A 26,991-nucleotide genomic window follows, 5' to 3' on the forward strand; every position below is an offset into this window, starting at 1 on the left:
TAGCAGATCTACAAGCTCACAATGCATCGCATCGCAAGGCATTGTGAGCTTCTAGATCGGCTGTTTTCAAATGGCCGAAATGTAAAGAGGGCTGGAGTGGGTAGTGAATGTTTTGTAATAATAATCAAAATCTACAAAGTAACTTGTATCTACAGTTTTCAAATAATTGTAGTGGAGTAAAAAATACAATAATGTCTCTGAGGTGTAGTGTAGTAGAAGTAAAAGTATTGAAAATTGGAAATACTACAGTAAAGTAAAAAATACCTAAAAATTGTAAATGTACTTACTTTACACCACTGGTGGCAGTGCTGTGTGACAGACAGACTGCTGGCCTGGTGCAGAGCATGATGGTTGGTGAGAGAAAATAACCTTCTCAAGCTGAGGAGCTCTCTTCTCTGTGGAAATAGGAGAGAATTAATTATTCATGCAAAAGCATCCACATTGCAGTAGTACCATTCAGCTTTTGGCATGAATAATGCATTTCAGATGTGGTGGGTTTTAAAACAAAGCCAAGGTAAAGGAAAAAGGAGTATTTATTTTATTTTCCAATCGTTTGAGAAATTGGGTCCAGCTTCCCATCATGTACAAGAGCAACCTTTCCATTTATGCCAAGGTTAAGTGTAATGGCTCATAAATGTATTATGACTATAAAAACAAAGAGTTATTGCATTTTAGATTGGTTGTGAAAAACAAAAGCACTGTGAACAAGCTATTAAACTACTTTAATAGCAAGTCATTTTTCGTGATGTTGTCCTGAGACAAAGGCACAACTGCAAAACCTGCCGTGTAATATATTTGATGCTTCCATAGGATACAGGATAGGTGGGCACTAGGGACATCTGGGCACCTCGATGTAAAATTGGCTATTTTGTACAAAATGTTAAGTAATGTAAAGTATGATGTGAACAAGCATTACATCATTATCAGATTTAATGTTATCCTATCAACTTCTTGTTTATGCCCCAAAATGACTAAATATACAGGTTTTGTAGAAATGTGTAGCAATTGTAGAAATATTAGACCTTATTTGTCGAATGATTTAGCACGTTCTAATCATGTATACTTTTGACCATTTTTCAAATATTTTACTTTTAAATATTTTGGACAAAATAGACATTTTACATCGAAGTACCCAGACCTAGTGCCCACCTATCCTGGCTGTTACCGTCATCACCACATAACAGTTACGAAATCTACACTGTTGGCTGAAACTGTGGTGCGGCGGACGCCATTTTGGTTCAAGTCTCAACACTAGCAGCGGATGTAATTGACGCCGTGCTCGAGCCCCGGAATGGACGTAGTTTCCTTTCGTCCTGCTCTCGGTCGAACCGTGTCTTCCGCTTGTACAAAGTCACACTGGTCACTGCAGTCGCATCACAGCAACAATGGCTCGTGTTGTCCGGGGGTTAGCAGGTCTGTCAGGGGCCAGTGCGGTCGCAGCCGGGGCATATGGGGCTCACGGTAGGACATGACGGCTTTATAATAACTGCCCTGCACGACACACAGCGTGTTTACTGTAATAGCATGGTTAAATAACAGCCCAGTTTTACACGCGCAGCAGGGCTGTCATGTTCATGCCAATGTATCCTACCTACCGCTCTGCTGGCTGTAGCTGGATAGGCTTAGTATCTAGCCCTCGGATTTGCTGATATTATTGCATGTATAGTATTATTCCGTTAGTGCTGTACTCGATATGGTTGAGTCGCACTAATATTAGTATGACTTTGGGTCAGCTCTCTTCATATAGGCTATCAGTTGAAAGTTCTGGTTGAAAACGTGTGACCGCATTCGTTGTACGTGACAGGATGACATTCACAACAGCGCTAAAACATAATGAGCACAAATGGACAGGTGTGTTATTTATTTGTTGGAATACCAAACTGATCGCCCCTAAACACGGTCGCCCCGGATCGCAACGAACGGTTGCCCCAGAGGTTCGGTCCAGTCGCCCCCGCAAACCGTTCGATGTATTTCTACACAGAGGGGAATTATAATAATTTGTTTTTCTACTTATGTGCAGTTTTTGTTGTTTTATTTCTTTATTGCACTGCTGGTCCCCTTCAGGGGTCATCCATGTGTCTGTACATGGCAAGACTTGTCTGTGGCAAATCTTTGATTTAAAAAACTAAAAACACTAGAGCCAGTATACAGTGGCCAGCATACAGTGCCAGTCTCTTCAGAATAGGTAGGACTGATTTAATTCTTAACAGAAATACCAGTGGTGTAATACTTCTTCCTATACTGCCCTACAAAAACACAGTTTCTGCACTTCTCTTTGTAGGGCAGTGTACTTTACTTGAGTTTAGTCTACTCATCACAATTTTCACTTTTACTTCAATACATTTAAAATAATTAAATGATTCTTTAAATCACTCATCATAATATTGGATTATCCACACTGTTCATATTCACAACAGGCACTCTCATCAAGACGAGATGTCTGCTGTCCTTTGTTGTATGCTGATGTATAAAATATGTTTACAGTGGTTAAACTGATTTTGATGCTGTTAAGCAATTTTGCTGCGGGGACCCCCTGGAACCCCCTCAAGGACCCCTGGGGGTCCCCAGACCCCACTTTGAGAACCACTGGCGTAGGGTGTCAAAAACGCCACTGCCGAGAACCATTAAAAAAAAAAATCTTCCACGCCAATGATTGACCTGATTTTAACATATTTTAACAGGATGAGAGCTGGGTTTCCCAAATGCCAATTGACATTAACACTCCAATAAAGACACTGCCAGACAGGTATTCAAACCTTATTAAACCAGGTACCAAACATGCATGCCTAATGACTGGGCCTTGAAACATCTGTCTGAGACCTGTCTGTTCACCGATTGTCTTTAATGCTTTGAAAAGTTCAAAGCAAGATCAATGAATCACTATTTCAAGTGAAGTTAAGTAGAAAGTAGACAAAAGTACAGAGATGACCATGGAAATAACAACACTAATACACATGACTTTTAAAGCAATTTGTTAATCAGGGTTACAAATTTAATTGCTCCATCTTCCCTCTCAGCTTTCCACTTAATAAAATGAAATAAAGTACAAGGGGATGATGACTAGCCACTCCCCGTCTTTAAAAACACAGCCTGTGTTCTCCATCGTGTCTACCGGACTAGTATATTAGTATTTATGGTAATATCACCACTCATTTTGTATGTCCGTGGCAAGAAATTTGTTTGAGGAAAATGTCCATCACAAGCCGGCATGTTGATGACCCCTGGTCCCCTTGTAAGCTTGTATAATTTTGTATTGCAAAAACATATTTAAAATATTGATTTGATGCTCATATTAACTTTAGGAAGTATTAAGTTGTATTTTATTTTCACATGCATTCCATGAGTTCCATAGGACTAGACCACACATTGGCAAATTACATCATCAACTTGCAATGGGCATTGCCCCTATTGAGTGAAAGATGAACTATTTCTAAAATAAAGAAAATATTTAAGGTGTTTTTAATTGTACATTTTCGTTATAGAGGACACTTATAATGTATTAAGGCCTATCTGGCTTATTAGCCAGGGATCCTTTTAAGAAAGTGGTCAGTGGTGTTGTGTACCAGGAGAGACTGATAGACAGACAGACATGACAAGGACTTCAGCTTCAACATTCATGTTTTCTGGGAGAACTTTGAAAATGATACATATGATAGATGATCAAGAAGAGCTGACCCAATTCCTTATGGTGTGAGTGAAGCGCTATGTAATGCTGCTGAAATGATTCACTTCATTAAAATGCCTAGAGTGTTCTATAGCTGTGTATATGAATACATGCAATGTTACATGGCTACATATATTATATCAGCAACTCTATGGCTTTATAGCTACATGTCCAGTGTATAATAATCAAGCTTGTCTATGAAAGTGTAGTTGTATTTTTTCCCTCTCTTACAAGACAAAATTCATATTTTGCAAAGTATTTGGTATTTACTCTGTCGATTACCATTCCAATGTGTACTTTATGTCCCACCTTGCACCTTATACAGTTATAGTAGTTGTGTCAGCAGCCGCATTCAGTGTACTTATTCATCTGTTAATATTCTTTATCTCTTATTATTTTAGGTTTCAAAAACAAAGACCCAGATGATTACGAGAGAGTGGTATGTATTCTGAACCATCTCATATAATAGGTAAAATTGTTTGTCACAAACGATTACCCTCACATTCCAGACAGTTCCCTTTACTGTTACTATAATAACCTGATGGACTTTAGCCACTTAAGCGCTATATCCGCTGTATGACGAATTGCACAAATAGCCGATCTACAAGCTTGTAATGTGTTTCAGTGTGAGCTTGATCTGCTATATTTACTACTTTGGATTATTTAATTATTTCACAATGTTTGCCTATAATGACATGCCCAAGGTCGACAGGTTGAAAGTGGTTAATTTCCAATGGAAATGTTAAATGCTAACAGAGCCTTAAATAATCCCTAGAAAGTAAACAACAAAAATACATTTAAAGGGGAAGTAATGTTAATCATGCATGGTGTACAACAATACACTTATTGTTGGACGCCACTCATCACTAAGTACGTGGCGCCATACAATGTCTGAGAAGTGTAATGCATTCCTAAATCTTAATGTCTACATACAGTACTGTAGGTGTGTTTCCATGTCCTAAATTGACAGGTTTCAGGTAAGGTCCCTGTTGCCAGATATTATTATTCTGTCTCATGTCCCATGCCTCTGCACCCACATGCACATGCTAGAAACAAACAATGTGCTTTACCTTAGCTTAGGTGGACCCAATTTTCTCTCTTTTCTGCTAATATTCACAAAAAGTTCCATTGTTCAGATTTGATTAATGACATAGACAGGCCAAAAAAAACTCACTTAGAGGCAGGTATGAGTACACAGGACATGATGGATCTGTTCCTTGTGCTATTAAGGAAGTTCGCCTGATTGATGGAAATGGCTTAATGGGTCTATGATGATAACCCACTTCCCTCTTACATTACGCTTCCTTCTAGATTACTTCCTGTGTATAGAAATGGCCTGATTAAGCCTTTTTTTCTCCCTCCAGAATATGGGATCATTTGTTTTTCTTAAAATAAGATAATTGAGAAGAAAAATGTCAAGTTGAAAGTTCTGTAATGGGGCACTCTGTCTCGCACACACTCACGCACGTACGCATGTACGCACACACACCCACTTTCTCATTACGTTTCTTTCTCTCCCCATAGCTGTTTGAAACTGCCAACAAGTACCATTTCTACCACAGCCTTGCTTTACTGGGGGCCGCTCAATGTAGCAAACCTGTCGTGGTGAGTATACAAGTCTTAATTTGATTTGCTATGTAAATTCAAATAACTGAAAGAAAAGTGATAAAGTGTCTCTGTGTCACTTATGAAGCGAGTGTGTGTTCCTGTCTCCAGATTTTGGACATGAAACAAGTTGATTTGGGAAGCATGTCTATTTGGGAACAAAATTGGTGTCCCCAATTTGATTTCACTGCCGTTTCATAACATTAGAGTTAGGCAGGTATATGTTAGTGTTATGGTTGAAATGGTCATAATTAAGATCAGGGTAAAGGGTTTGGAAATCGGTGTATTGCAATATCCCTTAAAGTTTGCTAAAACTGTTTGGGACATTCTGCATAATGAGTACTTTCTACTTTTCGTACTTTAAGTACATTTTGATACCAATACTTTTGTACTTTTACTCAAGTAAAAAAAAGTTACTTGTAACAGAGTATTTCTACATTGCTGTATTGATACTTTTACTTAAGTAAAACATGTGAGTACTTTTTCTGTAAGTCAGTCAGTTTGTGTAGTTGAGAAGGATGCTCAGACGATTCTGCTCTCTCTCTCCTCGTTGCAGGTTGGCACCCTCCTGGTGGCGGGCATGGGGATGTTCTGTGGCTCGCTGTACCACCAGGCCCTGACTGGGGACCCCGGCCTGCGCAAGATGGCTCCCATGGGGGGCGGGGCCATGATCTTTGGCTGGCTGGCCATGATTTGGCCATGAACACTGGCATCTCACATCCTCTCTACAGGGACACTGTTATGACACAAACTGTCAAACCTTCCACACTGGAGAACTGGAGGGGCTGTATGTGAAGATGGATGGATGACCAGCGTGTGTTACAATGTCACACGTCTAAAGGGTGATTTATACTTTTAGTTGCGTGCTGGTGTCATGCACCGAACTTAGCCAATCTAGAAGCTCGCAACACGTTGGGCTACGAAGTGTTGTGATATTGTAGATCAGCTATGTTCGGTTTTGCCCATAACTCTATCCCACCCTGGTTACGGGTGTCAGCATAAGATAAGGCTGGAGATGGACCATCCCTTTCTTGTCCCCATTACAGGCTGTTTTTCTGACGAGTGTTCTATGACTCATTTTGTTTCTGTACATTTTAAGTGAATGACCAATGTGATTTTGGCAAACAATAGGTAAAAAAATAAATACTCAAAGATTAATGACCATTGATATTTGGTACTATAAATGACGCATCAAGTGTGTCCCAGCGGGAGCCCAGTATTCAGCCATGTGCTGCAAACAGCTAATGTCAACTCCCCGGCAGCTGTCCTCTTCTATTGCACTGCTGAGCACACAGGTTTGAGAGGGATATAATATCTTTCATTACTTTGACTATATGTGGAATTTATTCATGTTTTTAAATATCGTTATCCAAATATGAAATAGCTTTCATAGCTTGCTAGATTGTTTCAAATGGCCATGGGGAAAGAAAAATATAGACAGAGATAGACAGACAGACAGACGGTACTATAAACGGTAGACATCAGCTATCAGATATTTACAATGCCGAAGAAGTGTAATATGGTCAATTATGCAATATCTGACACCACCCCATTACATCTTCAGAATATGTTCTATTTTAATCTGATTTGTCCAACATGATCTGAACGTCATCACTTACTTTGGTGTGAGTTAACCCTAATTTGTATTGTAATGGAGGTACGGAGGTTTTGCCATTTCTTGCAACAGGTTGTGTTTATGCATGGTCAGGTCACTAGAGAGGGATTACAGATGTGTTTGTACTTCCTGCAGGTTGGCTCGTGAGACTATAGTACCGCAGCCAACATCTCTTCAAAACTATCGCTGCTTCCACTGCTGGCAGAATGAAGCCTTGGGCTGAATGCGGCAACAGAACTAGATATTATCATGCCCACCTTGAACGTTCTGTCCAACTTCTGACCAATCACAGTAGCTGCAGTGGTGGAAAAAGTAAAAGTCCGGAATTCAAAATGTACTTGAGTAAAAGTACAAAAGTATTGGTATCAAAATGTACTTGAAGTACCAAAAGTTGAAAGTACTCATTATGCAGAATATCCCGTTTCACAAGTTTTCAAATATATAAAATGTATAAAAATCGTTTGAAAATAACCGATCTACAAGCTCACAATGCGTCGCATCGTGACGCATTGTGAGCTTGTAGATTGGCTATTTTCAAATAGCCAACGTTTAAATAGGGCTGAAGTGGTTAATTTATGTTTTGTAATAATAATCTATATCTACAAAGTAACTAGTAACTAAAGTTTTCTAATACATGTAGTGGAGTAAAAAGCACAATATTTGCCTCTGAGAAGTAGTGGAGTAAAAGTATAACAAATTGGAAATACACCAGTAAAGTAAAAGTACCTCAAAATTGTACTTAAGTACAGTACTGAGTAAATGCACCTTTTGGGATGGCACATGCACCAGGATTTAGGGTTTGTTTATGAGATCAGAATGCTTACTCACCCACCCACCCACCCTGAAGAACATGTGAGAGCTATGCCAAAAGCATCAAATGGATTAACTGAACTGTCAATGAGATATATTTCAGTCACATCCTTTTTGAACCATCTGCAACTGCACTATGATTGTGGGGGAAAAGAGGTGTTGGTGTTCTATACAGTATAATGACTTATCCGGGGGATGTGTGGCCCATGACATTACATTACATAAGTGTATGCATGCCTGTCAGAATGAGTGTTACCAGACCTCAACATCAAAGCTTAAGTGATGAAATTACATTCTGATCGGTACGATTGTCATGTTGGATGGAAATTAACCAGAGCCCAAGATGAAAATGGAATGTAATTATCCTTTAGCCAGGTTGTTACATGCATATGAATATCTGAAAGACTCTTGTCACATCCCTTCCATGTGCAAATTCCTTGGTATGTGTAGACGGCCCCATGTAATTCACCACACAATACTGTATATGAAATCCCAGTGAAGGTCTCTCTCTTTCAGCCAGCTCTGTTTCTCCCTGTCCTCTAGCGTTTGAGCGTTTTAAGTGGTGGCACATAAAGAAGTGTATTACTAGTGGCCTCTCTTTTGCCAAGGCTGCCAACCTATCCGCATTCAAATTGAAATTGAAATCCGTTGAAGCACTAATTCCCCATACTGACTGTAGGCCCACGAACAGGGACCTTTTCAAAATAGCTTTATAAATCTCGGGTCAAATCGGCGGGTTCGACATTTTAAGCCAAGTCCCTGCTGAAAAGAGAAGACTCCGTTGACTGAACACGTTTCCAATGAACTCCATCACAACTCATGAAACCCTCATTAGGACCGAGTAGCTATTAAGCAGCATTCTGCAAACCCAGGGCCAAGTAATCACACTTAACGAAGGAGCCTCAGGAAAGCCATTTGCCCATCTTAATATGGACTGGGGTGAAATTCATTCGGAGCTGCTGATGACTAAAAGTTTGGGAGTCTCCTGACTCAAAGTTTGAGTGCGCTTCTCTCTGAACAGTATGCATATTTTAGCGGCGTCCCCATACGGGGAGGGCATCATCTGATTCACACAGACACCCAAAAACACTAACTTATGACTGGTTTCACACCACAAGACTTATTTTAGTGTCAGTGTTTCTCTCATCTGGTAGCTAATGTTTGCGGTGTGTGGAACTGGCTGTCTCTAGTTTCTCATTATATGAGGGAGCACACCATCTCCTTGTTAAAAAATGTCTGATCAATGTGATGCACGCTACCCAACCGGCATGTGTGTGTATGTGAGGGGGATAATAGAAAAAGAGAAAGATACTTGTACATACTGTATCTGTCTTTCCCTATTCAGCCGCCTCCTAGGTATTTCTGTGAACGTTATTCAAGATCCTCCCTCATGAATTGTAGTCTATATATTCTTCCTTTTTCCTGTGAGGTATCCTCGTTTTTCCCCTTAACATCCACTCTACACAGCACTCTCAGCGTTGCTGTAGGCTGTAATCCACAAGCAATAAAGCAGGACAGCATGTTAAATAAGCCTACTGGACAGCTTGGCTGGCTGGGGGCTTTGCCTCTGTGCTGTAGTGGGTGTCAATGAGGGAAAAGAAGCAGATAACCGATGGTGGATATTGTTAATTGTACCTCCTGGGACTTTATCTCCACTTCACAAGCTTTTCCCCTCCTCTGTTTCTCTACTTCAGAATGTATTATTTACAGTAATCAAAAGTACATGCCTACATCTCCCATTTACTTAATTTCAGTTGAGATGGCCCTTTTGTCTGATTGATTTCTTGGTTTCGCTGTGGTTTTGGTCAAAGGCTGATCTGTGGCCTTGGTGACAGCAAGCAGTCATGGCCGTGCAGGGTACGGCATCCATGGATGGAGAAGCTTGGCTGGCTGACCCACCGTGCAGAAGATGTGTTTTGCTTTGCCCCTCGCCAACTGACATGTTTAAAGCCTCCTTCCGTCCTCTTTCGCACTTACTGAGGCCGAGCCACTAAACATACATTTCAGACACTGGTGAGTGATATCAAAGAGCATTACACACACATGCAGTACACACAAGAACGTAATATTTCAAAGTGCTTACTGCCTGCGGCTCACACCACAGCAACACCAAATCTTCTCTCTGAGGCATCAATCAGGCATGTGGCAGCTCACACAGCGAGGTGGAATGGCTGTAAATGGCCGCTCAGATCGCTCTCATGGCTTTCTATCCTAGCACTGACCTTTTCAAGCAACTCAAATGATGGCCACACGCTCTTAGATAGATTATTCCCTTACATCAATGGACACCAAGGCCCTGCACAAACCACCGGCTGCAAGCAATGGTCCCTTTTCACAGCAGCCTGGTCAAGGAGTAGCTCTGTATCCAATCATTTCACTTCAGTCTGCACCATGGACGGTGATGGTGGTCATACATCAGTAGAGCTGAGGGGGAGGACATTGCTACTGTATCACTGTAAACACTATTAGTGGCCACGTCAGCGGATGAGATATACGGTAATGTATCACATTATGTATTTCATTACTCTGATAGGATGATGATGTTTGTTGTGGGTTGGTGTTGAAGTTCTATGGGAAATATTACTGCATATTGACATGGTGTAATGAAATTGGGCAGCTTTAAATTAATAATCGAAAGGAATGGCTTTCACTCAAACAAGAAAGGAGAAAACAATAAAATATAATAAAAACTAGCTGCACTCAGCCGAGTGAATACTGCAATCTCCACTGGGAAGCGTGGCCAGTGACGTCAGTCATCTACAGTATATGACTGACCTATCTACTGTATGACATATGACAAACAGACACATAATATAAACACCCTCGTCATAATATCCCCCATTACATTCGCCCTGGCCGGAGGTAGAAATGATTATTGTAAGTATTGCATACATATAAAAGAAAGGGGATAGGCTCAGAGTGTTCTGTGATTTCTTTATGGTGAATGGGTGAGTGTGTGCGCATGTGTGACTCCACTTATAGACATATTATTTATAGCGTTTTTAGATATTTTTGGACCATTCCTTAGTTTCTATTAAACACACCTGTACTTAAATTTCCACTGTTCCACAGCTCGTTTAACTCACAGGCCTTTTTCGGTTGTAAAGCTTATTAGTCATTAATATTCATTAGCTGACTGCTGATTGGCTAAGTCCTTTCTTTTATAGTTTTTAAACCTTTTTAACTAGCTTTTCCTAATATAGTTGTTTTTATTTTGTTTCTGTAAGTATGTATTATTATTGCCATGGTTTCAGTAGGTGCCTTCCAACAAGATGCCCCAAAAAACTTGGGTTGTCTCAGCCTGCACACACACACACACACACACACACACACACACACACACACACACACACACACACACACACACACACACACACACACACACACACACACACACACACACACACACACACACACACACACACACACACACACACACACACACTTTTTGTGCTACAAGCCAGCTAGCAAAAGGTGCAGACCTGTGCAAAAAACACCACTCTCTCTGCTCCTCTTTGGCCAAAAGCCGGTTAGCAGCAATTAACTACAAATACATTTACCATAACGTTAATCAAATCTTTTTTTAATTTTACGTATCTAACAGTAGTTCCATGTTTCCCGCAGTATCCTGGAGCATACTGTATGGAATGGATCCTGTAAAAAAAAAAAAGGAAAGAAATATTGTAGTATGATCCCTGGTTTTCTGTGCAATCTTGTGTGAAATGTTCTGTGCACAGCCAACCATGTGGACTTCAAAAAGGATGGGGGAAATTACCAAAAAGACATTCCATCGATTTATTTTAGTCTTCTCTTTTGAGAGGCTGTGCAGTGACAGGTGCCTGGATGACAGGAACAATACATTTACCATGGATTCATTTACTGGTCATTTCATGGGGTCAGCCCAATGTTTCTGTTTTTTTCTTTTGTTTCTTTGCTTTCTGTCCTGCTTGGGGAAGTCGTTGCTGAGTGGGTAGAGGCCATCTGGGTGGGTGTCCTTGAGCAAGACCCCCCCCCCCCATGACCATATGAGCAGCCATTAGCTGGGTGAAGCTGAAACGGAATTTCTCCCAACAGGATAAATAAAAGTCTACCTACCTTTTCACCCTCCCTCGTCCCAACCTCTATATCTGTTACTGTTTTTTTTTTTTTTTCCTCCATCACTTTGCTTTACTGACTTGTACTGACAGGGAGATGCTGTGGTTCAGTGCTGCTGGAGTCATGACTCATAATCTTTAGATTCTGGAGCCTCCCCCTGACCTAAAATATATCCACCACACACACGCGCCCCATGGTAAATTAGCCGCACTGTCAGCCTGTCTGACGGTTCACTGGCAGAGGCTTTTCAAGGTGATACCAGTTGGAGAGAAGGGTGATAATGGCTCGCAGAGAAAATGGGAGAAGAATTGGTGGGCGTATTGTGGAGCTTTATGGATTGTCTCTTTTAACTCCAAATACCCCCCCTCAAAAATGAAGTCACCGGAAGAGGAGAATAGTTTAAACCCTATCAGCGAGTGTAGAAGACAGAAATGCTCATTTTCTGAAGTGCCTGTGGTGACTTTGTCTTCTGAAAGCCAGGGTTGGTTGGCTTCCTCTCTCATTTGGCAGACAGGGAGTGTCACTCTCTCAACTTGCTCATTAAATGCTGTTTGGTGCACTATTATCTTGATCTATATTCCACTGGCAGCCTCTGAAATAGGCAGATGACTCATGATCTGAGTGACAGTATACAGAAGGCTCTTCCTTGCAATCTATGTGATTGCAATCCACGGGGTGTCAATGATCCATAAATAGACTAAGTGAGAGAGCTGATAGCTTAGTTCTCTACCCAGAGAACAGAAGTCAAAGCAGAGATGCATGTAAATGAACTCCTACAGTGGCATCAATCAAGTAGGAATAATCAGTGTTCCATTTGTACAAAAACAGACTGGGGGGGGGCAGCTTTTTAACCACTTAAGCTTTCATGATGCCACAATTATGAGCTTATAGATTTACAAATGCCTTCTAAATCAGTAGTTCTCACATTTTCAAGATTTTTTATAAAATGTACAAAAATAGCAGATGTACAAGCTCGCAGTGCAGCACAAAGTGACGCGCTGTGAGCTTGTATATCTGCTATTTTGATTAGCCAAAAAATCTTAAATGACACTTTTGGTTTTAATGGGTTAAATGTTAAAATTTACATTTTAAATTTGTTTTTAAATATTTGATCATAACATCATAACCCCCCCCCCCTCAACCCACATTGAGAATCTCTGGCAGCATGCTTCAGTGCAGTATACTAGTAGACACACCACTTAATTAAAGTTATTAGATAGGGGCCACTGCTCACACATCCACATGATGACTCCCTGCAGTAGGATACTGCTGCTAAACAGCATACATTCATTTATTCTCTTGACTAGGACAGATATACAGTAGAGTCAAAGCCTTATTGTCTTAACGTGCACGCACGCACGCACACGCGCACACACACACACACACACACACACACACACACACACACACACACACACACACACACACACACACACACACACACACTAGTCTAGTGTAGTCTAATCATTTTATGTACAAAAATTATTGAAATGACATTAAATTGAATTAAATTAAAGGGAATAAAGAGATGTGTAAACAGAGCTATGTAACACACCTTAGAAAAACTAGCTGAATTGTGCATTTGCTGTTTTATTTGATGTTATATACATCATGTAAGCATATGACTTGGTATAACGAATACAAGACAGGTGGGCACTAGGGACATCTGGGCACCATCATTTGGGATGACTGGGCACCTGGAGAAGTGGGCACCTGGACAACTGGGCACCGAAACCATCTGGGCACTAGGGACATGTGGGCACCTGGACGAGTGGGCACTTAGGGGTGGAGATAACTGGGCACCTGGACGAGTGGGCACCTGCACGAGTGGGCACCTGAATTAGGATTTGTGTCCAAAAGTGTTTTTTAACTTTACATAGCATGCTGCTTTGTTGTTGGTAAGTGATATTTAACCCACTGTTCTTTAAACCCCCTAACACACCCCAACAACAAGGTCAAAAGTACAATATAACAGAGTTTCAAACTCAAAGTACAATATAAGAGTATTTGCCAAAATAGAAGTAGGCCTATTGTTCAAAAATAGAACAAATTGGGAAAATTGAAAAATACCAAAAAGCTTTAAGGATACCAAAAAAATTGTCAAATGATCAATGTTCAGGTAGAGAAAACATAGCTAAACAGTACACTATAAAATGATATAATATGAACAAAATATAGTAGCCTACAGTAATCCTAATTCAGGTGCCCACTCTTCCAGGTGCCCACATGTCCCTAGTGCCCAGATAGTTTTGGTGCCCATGCCCTGGTGCCCACCCCTTCAGGTGCCCACTCGTCCAGATGCCCAGTTATCTCCACCCTTAAGTGCCCACATGTCCCTATAGTGCCCAGATGGTTTTGGTGCCCACCTGTCCTGTTACCGGGTATGAATATCTGCTTTTGTAGTTTTGGAACGGGGGAGTACGTACGTACCTACAGGACGTACATACTACTAATCCCAGCATCCTCTCTGATGTGTGGGCCGGTGTTGCCATCAGGGGGAGGAAGGTGGCGCCAGGGACCTGTTGGTGGTTGGAAATGACAGCTGAGGAACTCGGATTTCATCACAGAGATCACAATAACAACAGACCCAGCAGATAACGGAGACGAGGCCGTTCGGGATCGGCGTGAGTGTGCGTTCCGTTCCGTTTCACCACACTAGTGCTGGAGCCGGGTGTAGCATGATAGCTAGTGGTTTCACCGTGGTGGTGATCCAGATCCAGCCGCTATTTCGCAGGGCTAAACTGAGCTGAGCCGCGCTGAGCTGAGCCGCTGAGCCCCATTGTGTGTGTGCGTATGTTTGTGCATGTGTATGCGTGTGGCAATGCACTTCTCCCACCTGTCAAGTTAGCCAGTATAGGCTAATTTGATGTGGCTGGCATGGGTGGCTAACATAAAGCTAATCAGAAGACATGTTTGTGTGGGTGAGGTGCAGTAAGCTGAATGGCCTGCACATGCACCCCGGCTTATCAGTGACACTTCATCTGAGTCTGCGTTAGCTTAGTGCAAACTAACATCAGATAACAGTTGGCTAATTAGCCTGCCTATTTAGCTTAGCTGCTGCTGCTGTGGTGGTGCTAGCAAAGCTGGCTAATTGACCCAGATTTAGTGTAGGGGAATAAGGGTCCACGTTGTTGTTGTTCCACCAGGCTGAGCTTTATTTACATGTGGTAAGCATGGTTGAACAACACAGGTGTCAGGTATGTTTGGAGGGTGTGACTGACATGATGACAGAGGTGACAATGTGACGACATCATCATACTGACCCAAATGTCCTAGGCCTTGGTGATGTGTAGGGCAGTGGTTCTTCTCAAACTTTTTTTTTGACTCAGAGCACCTCTGTAAATTACTTTATCATCCACGGCACCCCTGAATTACTTTGTTACTTTATAGCACCTTACATATGTCATGTTAGGATATGTAAACATGTAAATCTATCCTAAGATACAGTGTGTCACGAGGAAAACTTCAGAAAATATTTTTTCCATTAGGACAGATTGAAAATAACTTTATACTTGACGTTTAACCACTTGAACCCCAGCAGCATCCCTATTCTGGGGGCAACATTCGCCAAAAATAGCTGCTATATCTGGCGAATGAGTTCCAAATATGGACTTGTGACGGCACCCACTTTGAGAAACCCTGGTTTAGGGTGAACACATTTTTGTCAAATTCTCAGCTGTTCCTCACATGGTCTTTCCAAACGTATCTAGCTATGAAGTGCTTACTACTCTCAAGCCAGACCTCTGGGAATGAGTCTAAGCCAGGGACAACTCTTCCACAACAGAGCCGTATAAGAGAGTTATGACACTAGCCTTGACTACCATTGTAAGAATGGAATGCGGAAGTGCTCTGTCTATCTATCTCAATGAGATAGTTCCATCTCCATGTTTAAGTTTGGAACTATTGCCCATAGCAGCCCGCTTTGCCGTGAGATCAAAGCGTGACGTTACTCTCTCTCTTCTACACTCTGTTCCACAACCTTCAAATGTCTGTAATTACGCCCCCTAAAAGTTTTGCACAGGAAGCTAGCTGTCGTCTGTTGGTCATTTCCCGAAAATATATCGTAGAGAGATTAGATTTACAGTAGAACTTATTTACGCTGCTGCGAAGGTGAAACATAGGTGGGTTGGAGACGGGAGTCCGGGTCATCCACTTTATTTTCGAAGGCTTTCCAGCAGCACTTCCGCTGTAGGCGGAAGCTTTTGAGAATAGTTGAAGCCAACAGTCTATCTTTAGAGACTTAAGTGCTCGCAGTAAATGTCTGGGACATCAAGCTGTTCATCTGTAAAACTGAATTACATTATCCAGGAGATACTGTCATTTAATGTCGTTCTGTGCCTCCTGAGATGCCCCACAAAGCCTCTGGAAGCACAAATAACTACACAAAGCAAGTATTGCATAACGCTGCAAACATGGCTCGAGGAAGAGCAGATCAAATTAAATGCAACAAGTAGTACACCCACAAGAGTCAAAATGAAGTTGCCATTTAGTTAACATTGGGATAAATCTGCAGTCTAGAGCGTTGGTTCTCAAAGTGGGGTCCGGGGACCCCCAGGGGTCCTTGAGGGAGTTCCAGGGGGTCCCTAGCTAAATGATGATAGGAACCAAATGGACCCATATGGGTCTGTAACTCTGAGGGTGTAACAAATGGAACCAAATCGACCCTAACGGGTCCATTTGGTTCCATTTGTACACTCTCAGAGTTAAATTAACATAGATTTTACAATATAAATTGGGGTCCCAGAGATATAAATGCCATTAAGTGGGGGTCCGTAGCCTAATAATGCATGTCAAACTGGGGGCCCTTGTAATGAAAATGGCTGAGAATCACTGCTAGAAAAAAAAATCTTCTCTTATGGGGGTCCCTGAGGCATATCTTTTCAAATGGGGGTCCGCGGGCTAATAAGTGACAGTTTGGGGGTCCTTGACATGAAAAAGTTTGAGAAGCACTGGTCTAGAGCAAATGTGGTGTCATTACTTTAAGCACCTTAACCTCTTTCTCCCTGTTTGGGGCATGTCATTATAACAATAAAAAAAAATTAGCAGATCTACAAGCACAAGTCACAATGCGTCGGTTGAGCTTGTAGATAGGCTACGGCAAAGTGTAAAATAGGACTCAAGTGGTTCATATTTCGGTGTGCTTTTGTGGTCGCCGTAAAGCCAAACGATGCTGCGATCATGATACTGGCACAGTGCTAAGCATAAGGCTTTGAACACGTACAGTAGTTTACTGTGCAAGTGTCTGTATGTTTATATCTGCTCTGCTCTCCATGCAGGGTCGTGGTGAGGACCGTGCACGTGATGGAGTCCCTGATGAGTGCGGTGGCACCACGCTCCCCAGCCCCGGCCAAGAAGCCGTCGGAAGTGGACTTCCGTTCGGGGGCCACCCTGGAGCAGCTGTCAGCCCGTGTGTCGGAGCTGGTTGTCCTGGAGCAGGGAGAATTTGGAGACCAGACTGCGTTAGAAGTCCACACTGCCAAGGACTTCATTTTCAACATGCTAGGTATGGCTTCATGTTGGACAAAGGAGGTGTGATGTACAATGAATGGGCTTGGCTTGGTGACTGTGTTGGGGAGACATAATATTGACCACTTTACAGAGATTCAAAGTACATACAGACAGAATGGGATGCAAAGTCTGTAGTACCTCACATGCAGTACAAACCACCAGTCTTAAGATCGACAACGTCCAAGCATTGCCAGCTACATCGCTGCTGACTTGAGTCTCCGTCGAAGTGTTGCTCAAGCCACACTGCCTAACTTAAACTGGCTGGGTTAAATAAATAGCACAGGGAACTGGCTAACGGCTATAATTAGTTTTACTTCCCTTTTATGGAACGGAGCAGGAATTGTGGAATGAGAGAGCTGGGAAGTGGAAATTGTGAAACAAAAACATATGATTGATTGACACTTCAGTGTTATCAGAGCGCTGCAAAAGGTTGAAGCCAGCTCATATTCTTTTGTATTGCGTCAAGCAGCGACTGTCAGATTTCAGGTTGTAGTTTCATGTCGCTGGCATCCGTTAAAAATGACTTTTAGCATGTTGTTTTGTCGCTGCTAGTGTGAACATGGCATTAGTCAACTGCATTTCACTCTACATAAGTAGGAACATTTACGTACATTCAGTATTCAGTATGCACTTTGGAGCAGCAAGACGTGGTTGCACGTGTATACAGCATACAATAGGGTTGTTGTTTAAAAGAATGAAGACAAGAATGAATAGCCTCTGCAAGTAATGTAACGTAAGTAATGTAAGACTTTACAAAAAGGTTTGTGTTTGTTGAACTCTTGTTCAAGTGTGTGTGTGTGTGTGTGTGTGTGTGTGTGTGTGTGTGTGTGTGTGTGTGTGTGTGTGTGTGTGTGTGTGTGTGTGTGTGTGTGTGTGTGTGTGTGTGTGTGTGTGTGTGTGTGTGTGTGTGTGTGTGTGTGTGCGTGCGTGCGTGATTTAGTGAAACTGGTTACTGCTTCCCTGGAAAAATAATAACAATTGTGTTCTAATAGTGAAAATGGCATTTATTTCAATGGAAATATTCGCACAGACGGTTAACTTAGAAGCATCTTTCCTCCTGAATGGTGACATGATACTGTCCAGCGTACCTGCTTGTACGCTGGACAGTATCATGTCACCATTCAGGAGGAAAGATACTGCACACTGCCCTCGATCAGCAGCATCAGTTTATTAAACACGCAGATCTCCTACTTTTGAAAGTTGTTATAATTATGAAATGTTTGGTCATTTTGGGAAAACCTAATAACCGACATAATAACATGCCCAAAATAGGGACACCAGGTTGAAAGTGAAAGTGGACACTTGTCCTAAATAGTTTGGTTGTTTGGTGCTGTAGTGCAGACTTGATGTACTGTAATAGTTACTTTACGTCACCAGATCTTCCACATCCAAACTGATACATTTACAAATTTGTCGTAATTAATCAAATGAGCTAAAGCAAAACATGAAACTCAGTCACACAGACCAAAGCAATTAAGATGATTTACTTTGATGGTCATTTCAGTAGGCAGTAATAAATGAAGTGGGTGTGTTTGTCCAATAGGTGGCACTCTCTCCCCTTCCAGCTTTCCCCTGTCAATGCTGCTCTCCTCATATCTGTCCGTCTGTACCAACACCACTGGCAACCAAGGGGGTCATTTGGCCACGGTCCTGATAAGTTCCAGGGGTCTTTTCTTTTCAGCTGCCCTCTCGTCTATCTCTTTTACTTTGGTTCTGTCATCTCCCCCTTTCTCTCCACGCTGTGTTTTTTGCTCTCCCCTCAGCATTTCCTTTCCTTGGCCTGCTGCTCTCTCAACGGTGGGGCTCGCCTCCATTCGTCTGTGCCAGCCAGAAAGCCTCAGTAGATCTAAAGTCCCCTCTCCATTTCAACATATCATCCCCGGGACAATAGCTGCGGTACAGCCCCATTAACCCACCCCAACCACCCGTGCAGTTTGGGCTCAGGCTATTGTTTGCTGCAAAAATATCGTAAGAGGCGCTTTCTTTTATTGCTAATCTAGTTAAATATTGGATTAGCTGCCAGCCCGCCCGCCCCTGTGGATCGCTGTGCATCTCCTTCCTGTCTTCTCACACTCCTCTCATCTTCTCTGGCTGCTAAAATAGCGTAACCACATGAACCCTATTCTGTAAATGGTGAATATTCTGTGAAAAGTAGGTATAGCTTGTAGTTCTGCAATTTCAAAGACATTTGGTGTAGATGGAAAACAGGAATGGGCCAAAGACAGACCCCTGGTGGTTAAATGCATACTTAGACTGCCTCGCCTAGAGAGAGAAATAAATATCACATGAAATCAAAATTACAACATTGTTTTATTACATTTTTTCCCTCTATACCTATAGAGGGACAATATCGTGTAGCTCCTTCAGCTATATTCTTATCTAGTCTAAACTGATATCAGATATTAGCTCTCCCAGTGTGAGGTCCCATCATGTTTTCACTGCTTGTTTGCAACCCTGGTTCAAGACAAAGTTTTTCCAGTTGTTTTTCTTCCCCGGGGCTGCCGCTGCTTGCTGAAGCGATCACAAAGGGGTTGTCTGGTATTTTTGTGTCCCCTTGTTCCAGTACCTCCCACTGGGACATCTCAGCCTCTGTTGCGAAATGAAAAACAAAAAACTCCAAAACAAACAACCAGAAAAAAAACTGCTTCTAAAAAAAACAGCTCTAACGGAGCGGAGGGGGAGACGCCTTGTGTGTGATTGGAGGCTACAGTGTGCAGACTAGAGTGGAGTATGCCGTGGTGGCTGTGTTTGCGGCGGCGTACCGTTCAAGGACACAAGGTGCCACTGGGAACAAGCAAATCACAGCTCCCGGCAAACAAAGGCACAGGCTCATCATGCATACTGTATGTGTACTTTGTGAGTGAGTGACAAATACACGCTATTGAATATAGGTGTGTATGTGTGGGTGTGTCGCCACTGCTTACACACTCACACTCGCATGCGTGCGCGCACATGCACACACACACACACACACACACACACACACACACACCACAGTTTGTTACATTACTTCCAGAGGCTTTTATAAAGTTTGGGCTGCAATAGGATCCCCACTGGGCTTTGCACTCTGTCAGAGAGAGAGGAGAGGTAAAGAGATTAAAAGCACACTCGCGCACACGCAGAGTGCAGCACCTTCCCCAGCTTTACAGATCCAAGAGGCAACTGTTATTTACACTGGGTGCTCTGTGAGTAAACAGTGTATGGCTTTGCCTGCAGGGAAGTGTGGTCGGGGGAACCGTATACTCTACTGTATACTGTATAGTATAGACTCGTAGAAGCAAAGCACGATGAAGGCAGAAGTATCTGGAGACGGATACAGAAGAAATACACTTATTGAAATGATGTGCCAAGCCCCCACATACAGTATGCCAACACTGGTACTTGTGAGATCTCTGTGAAAGCGTCAGGTAAAAAGGACGCTTTTTATAACATTTTGAAATACCAGGCACACAGCCCAGTTCCTCAGATAGAGATTTCAGAAGTATGGCCGTGCCGAAGTGGAATACAGATTTGTTAGACTGGCCCAAGCTTCAACCCCACTCTGGAAAGCTTGCGTGCGTTTTGCACATCTCCACGAGTGCATCAGTTCTACTTCAGCAACCCCCTGTCCAACCCTTCTCCTTACATTACATCAGCTTTGGATAGTAATGCGGAGGCTGGGGGCCAATCTCAAGGGAGGTTGAGCGCTGGGGTACGAGTCAAAAGTTCACCTTGAGATGAGACGGGAAGAAAACTAAAATCGAGATGAATAACGGCAGCGAAACAAAAGCCGGCTCGGCTCGTCTTGTCTGTTTGCGCGTGCATGTGTGTTATGGCACCCTGGGTGTTTATGCATCCTTGGCGCCTTGGTGTTCTGTCTGCCTGCCAGCCGAGGTCGCTCCTTCCCATTTGGCTGACCTTCTTCAAAATAACACCACAGTCAGAGTGAGGCCGGGGACGGCAGAAGTTCAGATTGGTACACTGGCAACTTCACTGTTCCTCCCCTGCAGTGTTGATTTTGACAACACATTTTTATGTAGTTTTAGTCATAGTCTTTTGAATAAAATTCTGTTTAGTTTTAGTCATATTTTAGTCACCTGAAATGTTTAACTTTTAGTCTAGTTTTAGTTGAATAAATATCATAAGATTTTAGTGCCATCAAAATGGCTGGTTTTCTGCATGCCAAAAATAGCAGATATACAAGATCAGCTATGTTCGGTCTGTGACACCCGCGCGCACCCATGATGACTTGTCTTAGTTCTGCTGGAGGTGCATCCACGTGATGTTTTTTCATTAATAGTAATAGTTTTAGTCATCATAGCTTAGTTTTGATAAACGTTTTCGTCAGTTAAAAAAGGTAGTCGACAATTTCTTTCTTCTTAGTTTTAGTTGAAGAAATCAACACTGCAGTGCTCACCTGTTTTATTACCGGTGCCCCTTGCTGAGCCAGGTGTGAATGACTGGAATTGAGAGGTCAGTTAATAGAGCGACACGCTCGCTGACATGACACGACACCCACATATCTGACTGTATCGACAAATTGACAGCGATTCTATAGCGAGCTGTTGTCTGCGTTGTCTGTTTTCCTAGCTGCGAGACGCTCATCAACAGTTTTCAGTCCTGCTTGGTTTACACAGCTTCATGGCGGCATGACTCTTTTCAGCCTCCATTGCTGTGACGGCGAGCCCTGCTTTGACGCACCCCTTTGGGGCTGCTGCTGTTTAACCATGCAGGCTGTGGGGCCCGAGCGGGTCCCACACGCCCACACTGGCTGACTAATGCTGTGTTAAATGCTCCTATCTCCTCCACTTTGGATCCAGATGCCTGCGCGAGTCTGGCGGACCCTCCCCGGGGGCCCATCACAGCCATTGTTATTCTGTGCGTGTCCACCGGGGGCTGCGTTTGATAACGCCAAAGCGACGAGCAGCATGAGGAATTGGCGTGGCTGCTGCCCTCTCTCCTCCCTGTTTTATTTTTTTCCTCCCTTCTTTAATGCACATCCACTCTCTTCTGCCTCTCATTCCTGTCCTGCTTTAGTGTTCTGTGTAACTGGTGCTGGATGGGGACCTGAGGTTGTCAGTCGATACGTCACACAACACGTTCATTAGGAACACAAATCGTTGCTGTCGGGCAGAAACCTCTTATCTCCATGTTCTAACTTTTTGTGTTTTTTCGTAGATTAACGCCCTACTTGATCATACAACAGCGTCAAACAAAAGTATCAAAAGTAGCAGATCCACAAGTATCAAAAGTAGCGGATCCACAAGGTCAAAACGCGTCGCTTCGCGCCGCGTTTTGACCTTGCAGATCTGCTACTTTTGCTATTTTTGAATTTGAATCCTGAAAAGTAACGTGAGGTTGGACGTGAGGTTTCCACCCGACAGACGAAATAGTCTTAAGAGTAGCAATAGCCCATACATCTGTCCATCCCTCCAAACATACTGTAAAAGGAGCTATTAAACCATTGATCAATATGCATAAGCAAGTCAGTCATGGCTTGTGCACGCAGACATGCACACAGGGTATCTAATATGAAAGTGAATTGAGTTGTTAGCAACATTAACACCATTACTGTGACATAACATTCATTGACTGGTACCCAGAAGCTGCTCTTTATCACAACAAAGACTGTCGCTGAGGTTTTCTGTTCCTTTTTGAATAAGTAATGCTTCGGTTTAAACGTTCAGAGTTTTAAATTGACCACTGTTGGCTACATTACAAGAGCCAATGTGATTGATGTTTTTTCTTTCTTTTCTTTTTTTACATTTGTTTGAGACTGAGTCTCAAAATGCATGGCATTTTCAGTGGTTGCAAACAAAGCAGACTATTTGAAAGCGTAGTGTCCCTATACTCCCCATCCATATCGTAACTGCATTATTCAGCCGAGGGCCTGCCAAAGGATTTTTCTGACATTGTGTCGTGGTGTAGCTCTAATAAGAGAACAATGTCAGTGCACAGCTTTATAGCTCTTCGAGGTGCTGATAAAAATTCAATAAAAAAAAAAAACACTGACTCTCAGAGGTTCAGGGGATTGAATGAAGCTGAGACATTCACTTTGTTCTGTTGAGCTCACTTTTCTCACGTTTCCTGGCAGAGGTCAGAGCATCGGCTCTGACCTCTGCTTCGGTGTCGTCAGTGGTGGAAATACCAGAGTATATACCAGAGTATTCATCATGCAGAATGTCCCCATTTCCCCATACAAGGTATCATTATGCATAAAATGTATTAAAATCTTTTGGGAAAAAAGATCTACAAGCAAGTGAACTTGTAGATCGGCTATTTTCAAATAGCCAAAGTTGAATTCGGACTGAAGTGGTTAATGTATGTTCCGCCCCGCGACGGAACCCAACCCGCCTCAACCCGCCCCGCGAACCCATATATAAATCTATGGCTCAACCCGCCCCGCGACCCACGATTTCTGTAAAATCATGAAGGTTAAATAATCTTCAAGTATACACCCCAAGTGTATTCAAACTGTTTTATTCTTATTATTCTTATTCTTATTAGGAATAAAGACAAAACAAGAGCATGTGATTTTATATTTTTTTGCGTGTGAGAGCGGCTGACCCGCTCACCCGCAGCCCGCATAATTGCCTCTGAAATCCTGACTCGACCCACCCGCGCCGCAGGTTGACCCGCGGGTCCCGCGGGTTACGGGTCGGCCCGCTCATCACTAGTGCTTGTCCATATTATGCTCTTTTCGGCAAAGAGATATACTGTAGAGGGAAAAGGGGAGGGGGCCAAGTACAGTATTTAGAGCCCTGGGGGACCCCGGTCAACTAAGTACATGAGGTTTAACAGATTAATCGTAATTGAGGTAAACGTTTGAAATAATCGTAATATTAAAAAATATTTAAAATCTTATTTACCTCGCCTTACATCGTTGTGTGCTGGTAGATTGGCAATTTTCAGCGTGCGATACTTGATATATAAATCAGGCATAGCAGTTTTGAAACGGAGCGTCAATCTTCCACTCTATCTCTTTATTTCTCTCTCTTTCTCTCTCACACGCCTCTGTCTCATTGATCTGTGAAATCCAGTGGATGGGATTAAATGGGAGCACATCCATCCTGTCTGTTAAAAAAGCCCCCGTTTTGAATTTTAATCTCCCCGTCTAGATGCAGTGCTCATATTCGGCAAGAAGTCAGAGGATCTCACCTTTCAGCACGGGGGTTGTGTGGGGCTAATCCTGGTATTATATGGAGCCCAGAGGAGGCTGTGAAACATGCTGGTTGAAAAGAGAGCTGATACCATCTGGTTCAAACTGTGTTAGTCAAGTCAAAGGATGGAATCGCAGCTTTCAGGTCAAGACTGTCTTTAAGGTTATTTTAATGTTTTCCTGCATGTTACCAGTGGTGGAAAATAATTAAGTACTCAAGTACTGTACTTGTGTACAATTTTGAGGTACTTTTTACTTTACTGGAGTATTTCCAATTTTCAATACTTTTAATTCTACTCCACTTCATCTCAGGCAAATATTGTACTTTTAACTCCACTACAATTATTTGAAAACTTTAGTAACTACTGTAGTTACTTTGTAGATTTGGATTGTTATTACATACAGTACAGTAACATACAATAACCACTTCAGCCCTATTTGAACTTCCACAAGCTCACAACGCGTCGCGAAGCGTTGTGAGCATTCAGATCTACTATTTAAAAGATTTGATTACATTTTATACATATGATATCTTGTAAAACGGGACATTCTGCATAATGAGTACTTTTGGTACCTTAGGTAGATTTTTATGCCAATGCTTTTACTCAAGAAAATTTTGAGTACCGGTCTTTTGCTTGGAACAGAGCGTTTCTACATTGCAGTATTGATACTTTTACTTAAGTAAAAAAAAAAAATGTTTTTCCATCACTGCATGTTACGTCAGACATATTGCCCAGAGGGACAGGAAACATGAGATATGAATCCTGAGCTGGATTCAATTCTTCAACCATATGGAATTTAGGGCTGGGCGAAGTGTTGTCACAACATCCCTGACCACCAAACATCGATGTGTTTTGTATTGTTTCATCTAAACATCCTAATTTCACTCTTTAACGATTCGGCTCTATGATTTATCTTTTATTTAGTGACATTAGACGACCTCTGAATAAGTTTGTGTTTTTGTTCACTAACATTGATCATGCTGTATTGCATTTTATGATTTGTATTGTGATGTTTTTTGCCTGGACCCCAGGAAGGAATAGTCTCCACTATGGTTTAGACTAATGGGGATCTTTAATAAACAATAAACAATAAGGTTAAAGGAAAAGGAACAGAGAGGAGAAGAGAGGTGAATTGTTTTGCCTTATAATCTTGTAGGATATAATGGAAAATAATGACTTTTTCATAGATGCTGACTAATACTTTTACCTTACTTTTACCTCATTATCTATTCACAGCTTTGGCCATACTTAAACTCTCTAATTGTCCTATTAACGGCTTTATATTCATATTTTGCATTTTCTCTCAAGTCATTAGAATATACCTTGGTAATTGAGTCAGTGTTGGCTAAATCTCGTTGCACAGTTAATATGTAACGTCATTGACATTTGGAATTCATTCGTAAATCTCTTTTCTCCAGGGACTATTTTTCGCTAGAATGTTCAGATCAGTTTGTGATGGAAAATGCAATGAAGGTTGGTTGGTTGGTTGCTTTTATTGTGATTTATTTGTATGTGCAGGTATACTGCACATAGAAATGTGATGGCTCTGATACATATTAAAGGTAGGGTAAGTGATATTCTTTGGTTTAAACAAAGAAGGTTTTTGTTAAAAGGTTAGAGCTCTATATTCTGATAGTAATCATTGCTACAGAGTGTTTGTTCAGTAACGGGGGTCTCCCTGTCTCTCTTTAATAAACAGATCATACATTTTCAGGTAGCGGTGGTGACTGGCATTCAATCAGTCAGTCTCTGATACTACAGTACCTAAATGAAAGGAATGGAATCCAATGACTTCCTCAAAAATCTAACAAATCACAGTATGCTTTGTGACATGGTCAGAGTCGTGGTCAATGGACTAAACACGTCCTTGACTCTTTCAACCTGGCATGGAATCCCTGTTTTTGGGCGTGTAATTATAGGCGTGAAATTTCGAAACATTTCAAACATTGTGAAGAGAGCAAATGTATAAACTTGTATGTTGTCTATTTTTGTGCTGCATCGTCGTACGACAAAATATAATATAGGGCTTAAGGGGTTAATATTGTCGATTAGATTATATCATATGATGTGATATGATATGAGACTTCAGTCAGCCCAATCCTTCTGTACCCTGGCACCAACCTGACACCAATAACAATGACAGTTGTTCCACAGATTCAAACGTGTGTCACAGTGAGTGTAAACCTGAGCCCAATGGGGCGTAGGGCTGGGCGATATGACTTCAAATCAATATCACAATTATTTCAAATTATTACGTTTAAGAAAGATTATTAGTTTCTTTAATTGCGAAAATAGCAGGTCTACAAGTGCGTAGATTGGCTATTTTCACTGTTTTTGGGACGTCACTAGGGATGCCACAATCTGACCTTCAGCCAATTCGAAATTCGGACAGCCCTGGCGAATATTTTTCGATTATTCGACGGCGCCGTTTTTTGAAAAATATTTTTCAAAAAAAAAAAAAAAAACTTTTTTTTTTTTTTTTTTTTTTTTTTTTTTGCTCCTGTTTTAGCATTATCACGGTCATTTCTGGGTTGCGCGGCCCAATTATTAGTTA

General features: G+C 41.9%; 2 protein-coding genes across 5 annotated transcripts in view; both read left to right on the plus strand.

Annotated features, from left to right (window-relative positions):
* Positions 1 to 1,308: 1,308 nt before the first annotated feature.
* Positions 1,309 to 6,427, plus strand: tmem256 (transmembrane protein 256). The gene is made up of 4 exons (XM_084043015.1): positions 1,309 to 1,461; positions 4,066 to 4,103; positions 5,189 to 5,269; positions 5,826 to 6,427. The coding sequence occupies exons 1-4, from the start codon at positions 1,386 to 1,388 to the stop codon at positions 5,970 to 5,972; spliced, it is 342 nt and encodes a 113-aa protein (XP_083899141.1). The 5' UTR covers positions 1,309 to 1,385; the 3' UTR covers positions 5,973 to 6,427.
* A 7,854-nt stretch (positions 6,428 to 14,281) lies between these two features.
* tmem102 (transmembrane protein 102) overlaps positions 14,282 to 26,991 on the plus strand; it is a 30,536-nt gene continuing 17,826 nt past the window's right edge. For 3 of the 4 annotated variants that reach the window (XR_014599714.1, XR_014599715.1, XM_084043674.1), the window contains exons 1-2: positions 14,284 to 14,419; positions 17,066 to 17,292. Coding sequence is in view for 2 of the 4 variants with exons in the window: in XM_084043674.1 (XP_083899800.1) it covers positions 17,091 to 17,292 (202 nt within the window). In the remaining 2 variants the exon portion in view is untranslated. Of the gene's footprint in view, positions 14,420 to 17,065; positions 17,293 to 26,991 lie in introns of all 4 variants that reach the window. The other variant, XM_084043675.1, reaches the window with a different exon arrangement.

Source organism: Gymnoscopelus microlampas, assembly GCF_963454915.1.
Source record: "Gymnoscopelus microlampas genome assembly, chromosome: 19".
NCBI classification, from domain to species: Eukaryota; Metazoa; Chordata; class Actinopteri; order Myctophiformes; family Myctophidae; genus Gymnoscopelus; species Gymnoscopelus microlampas.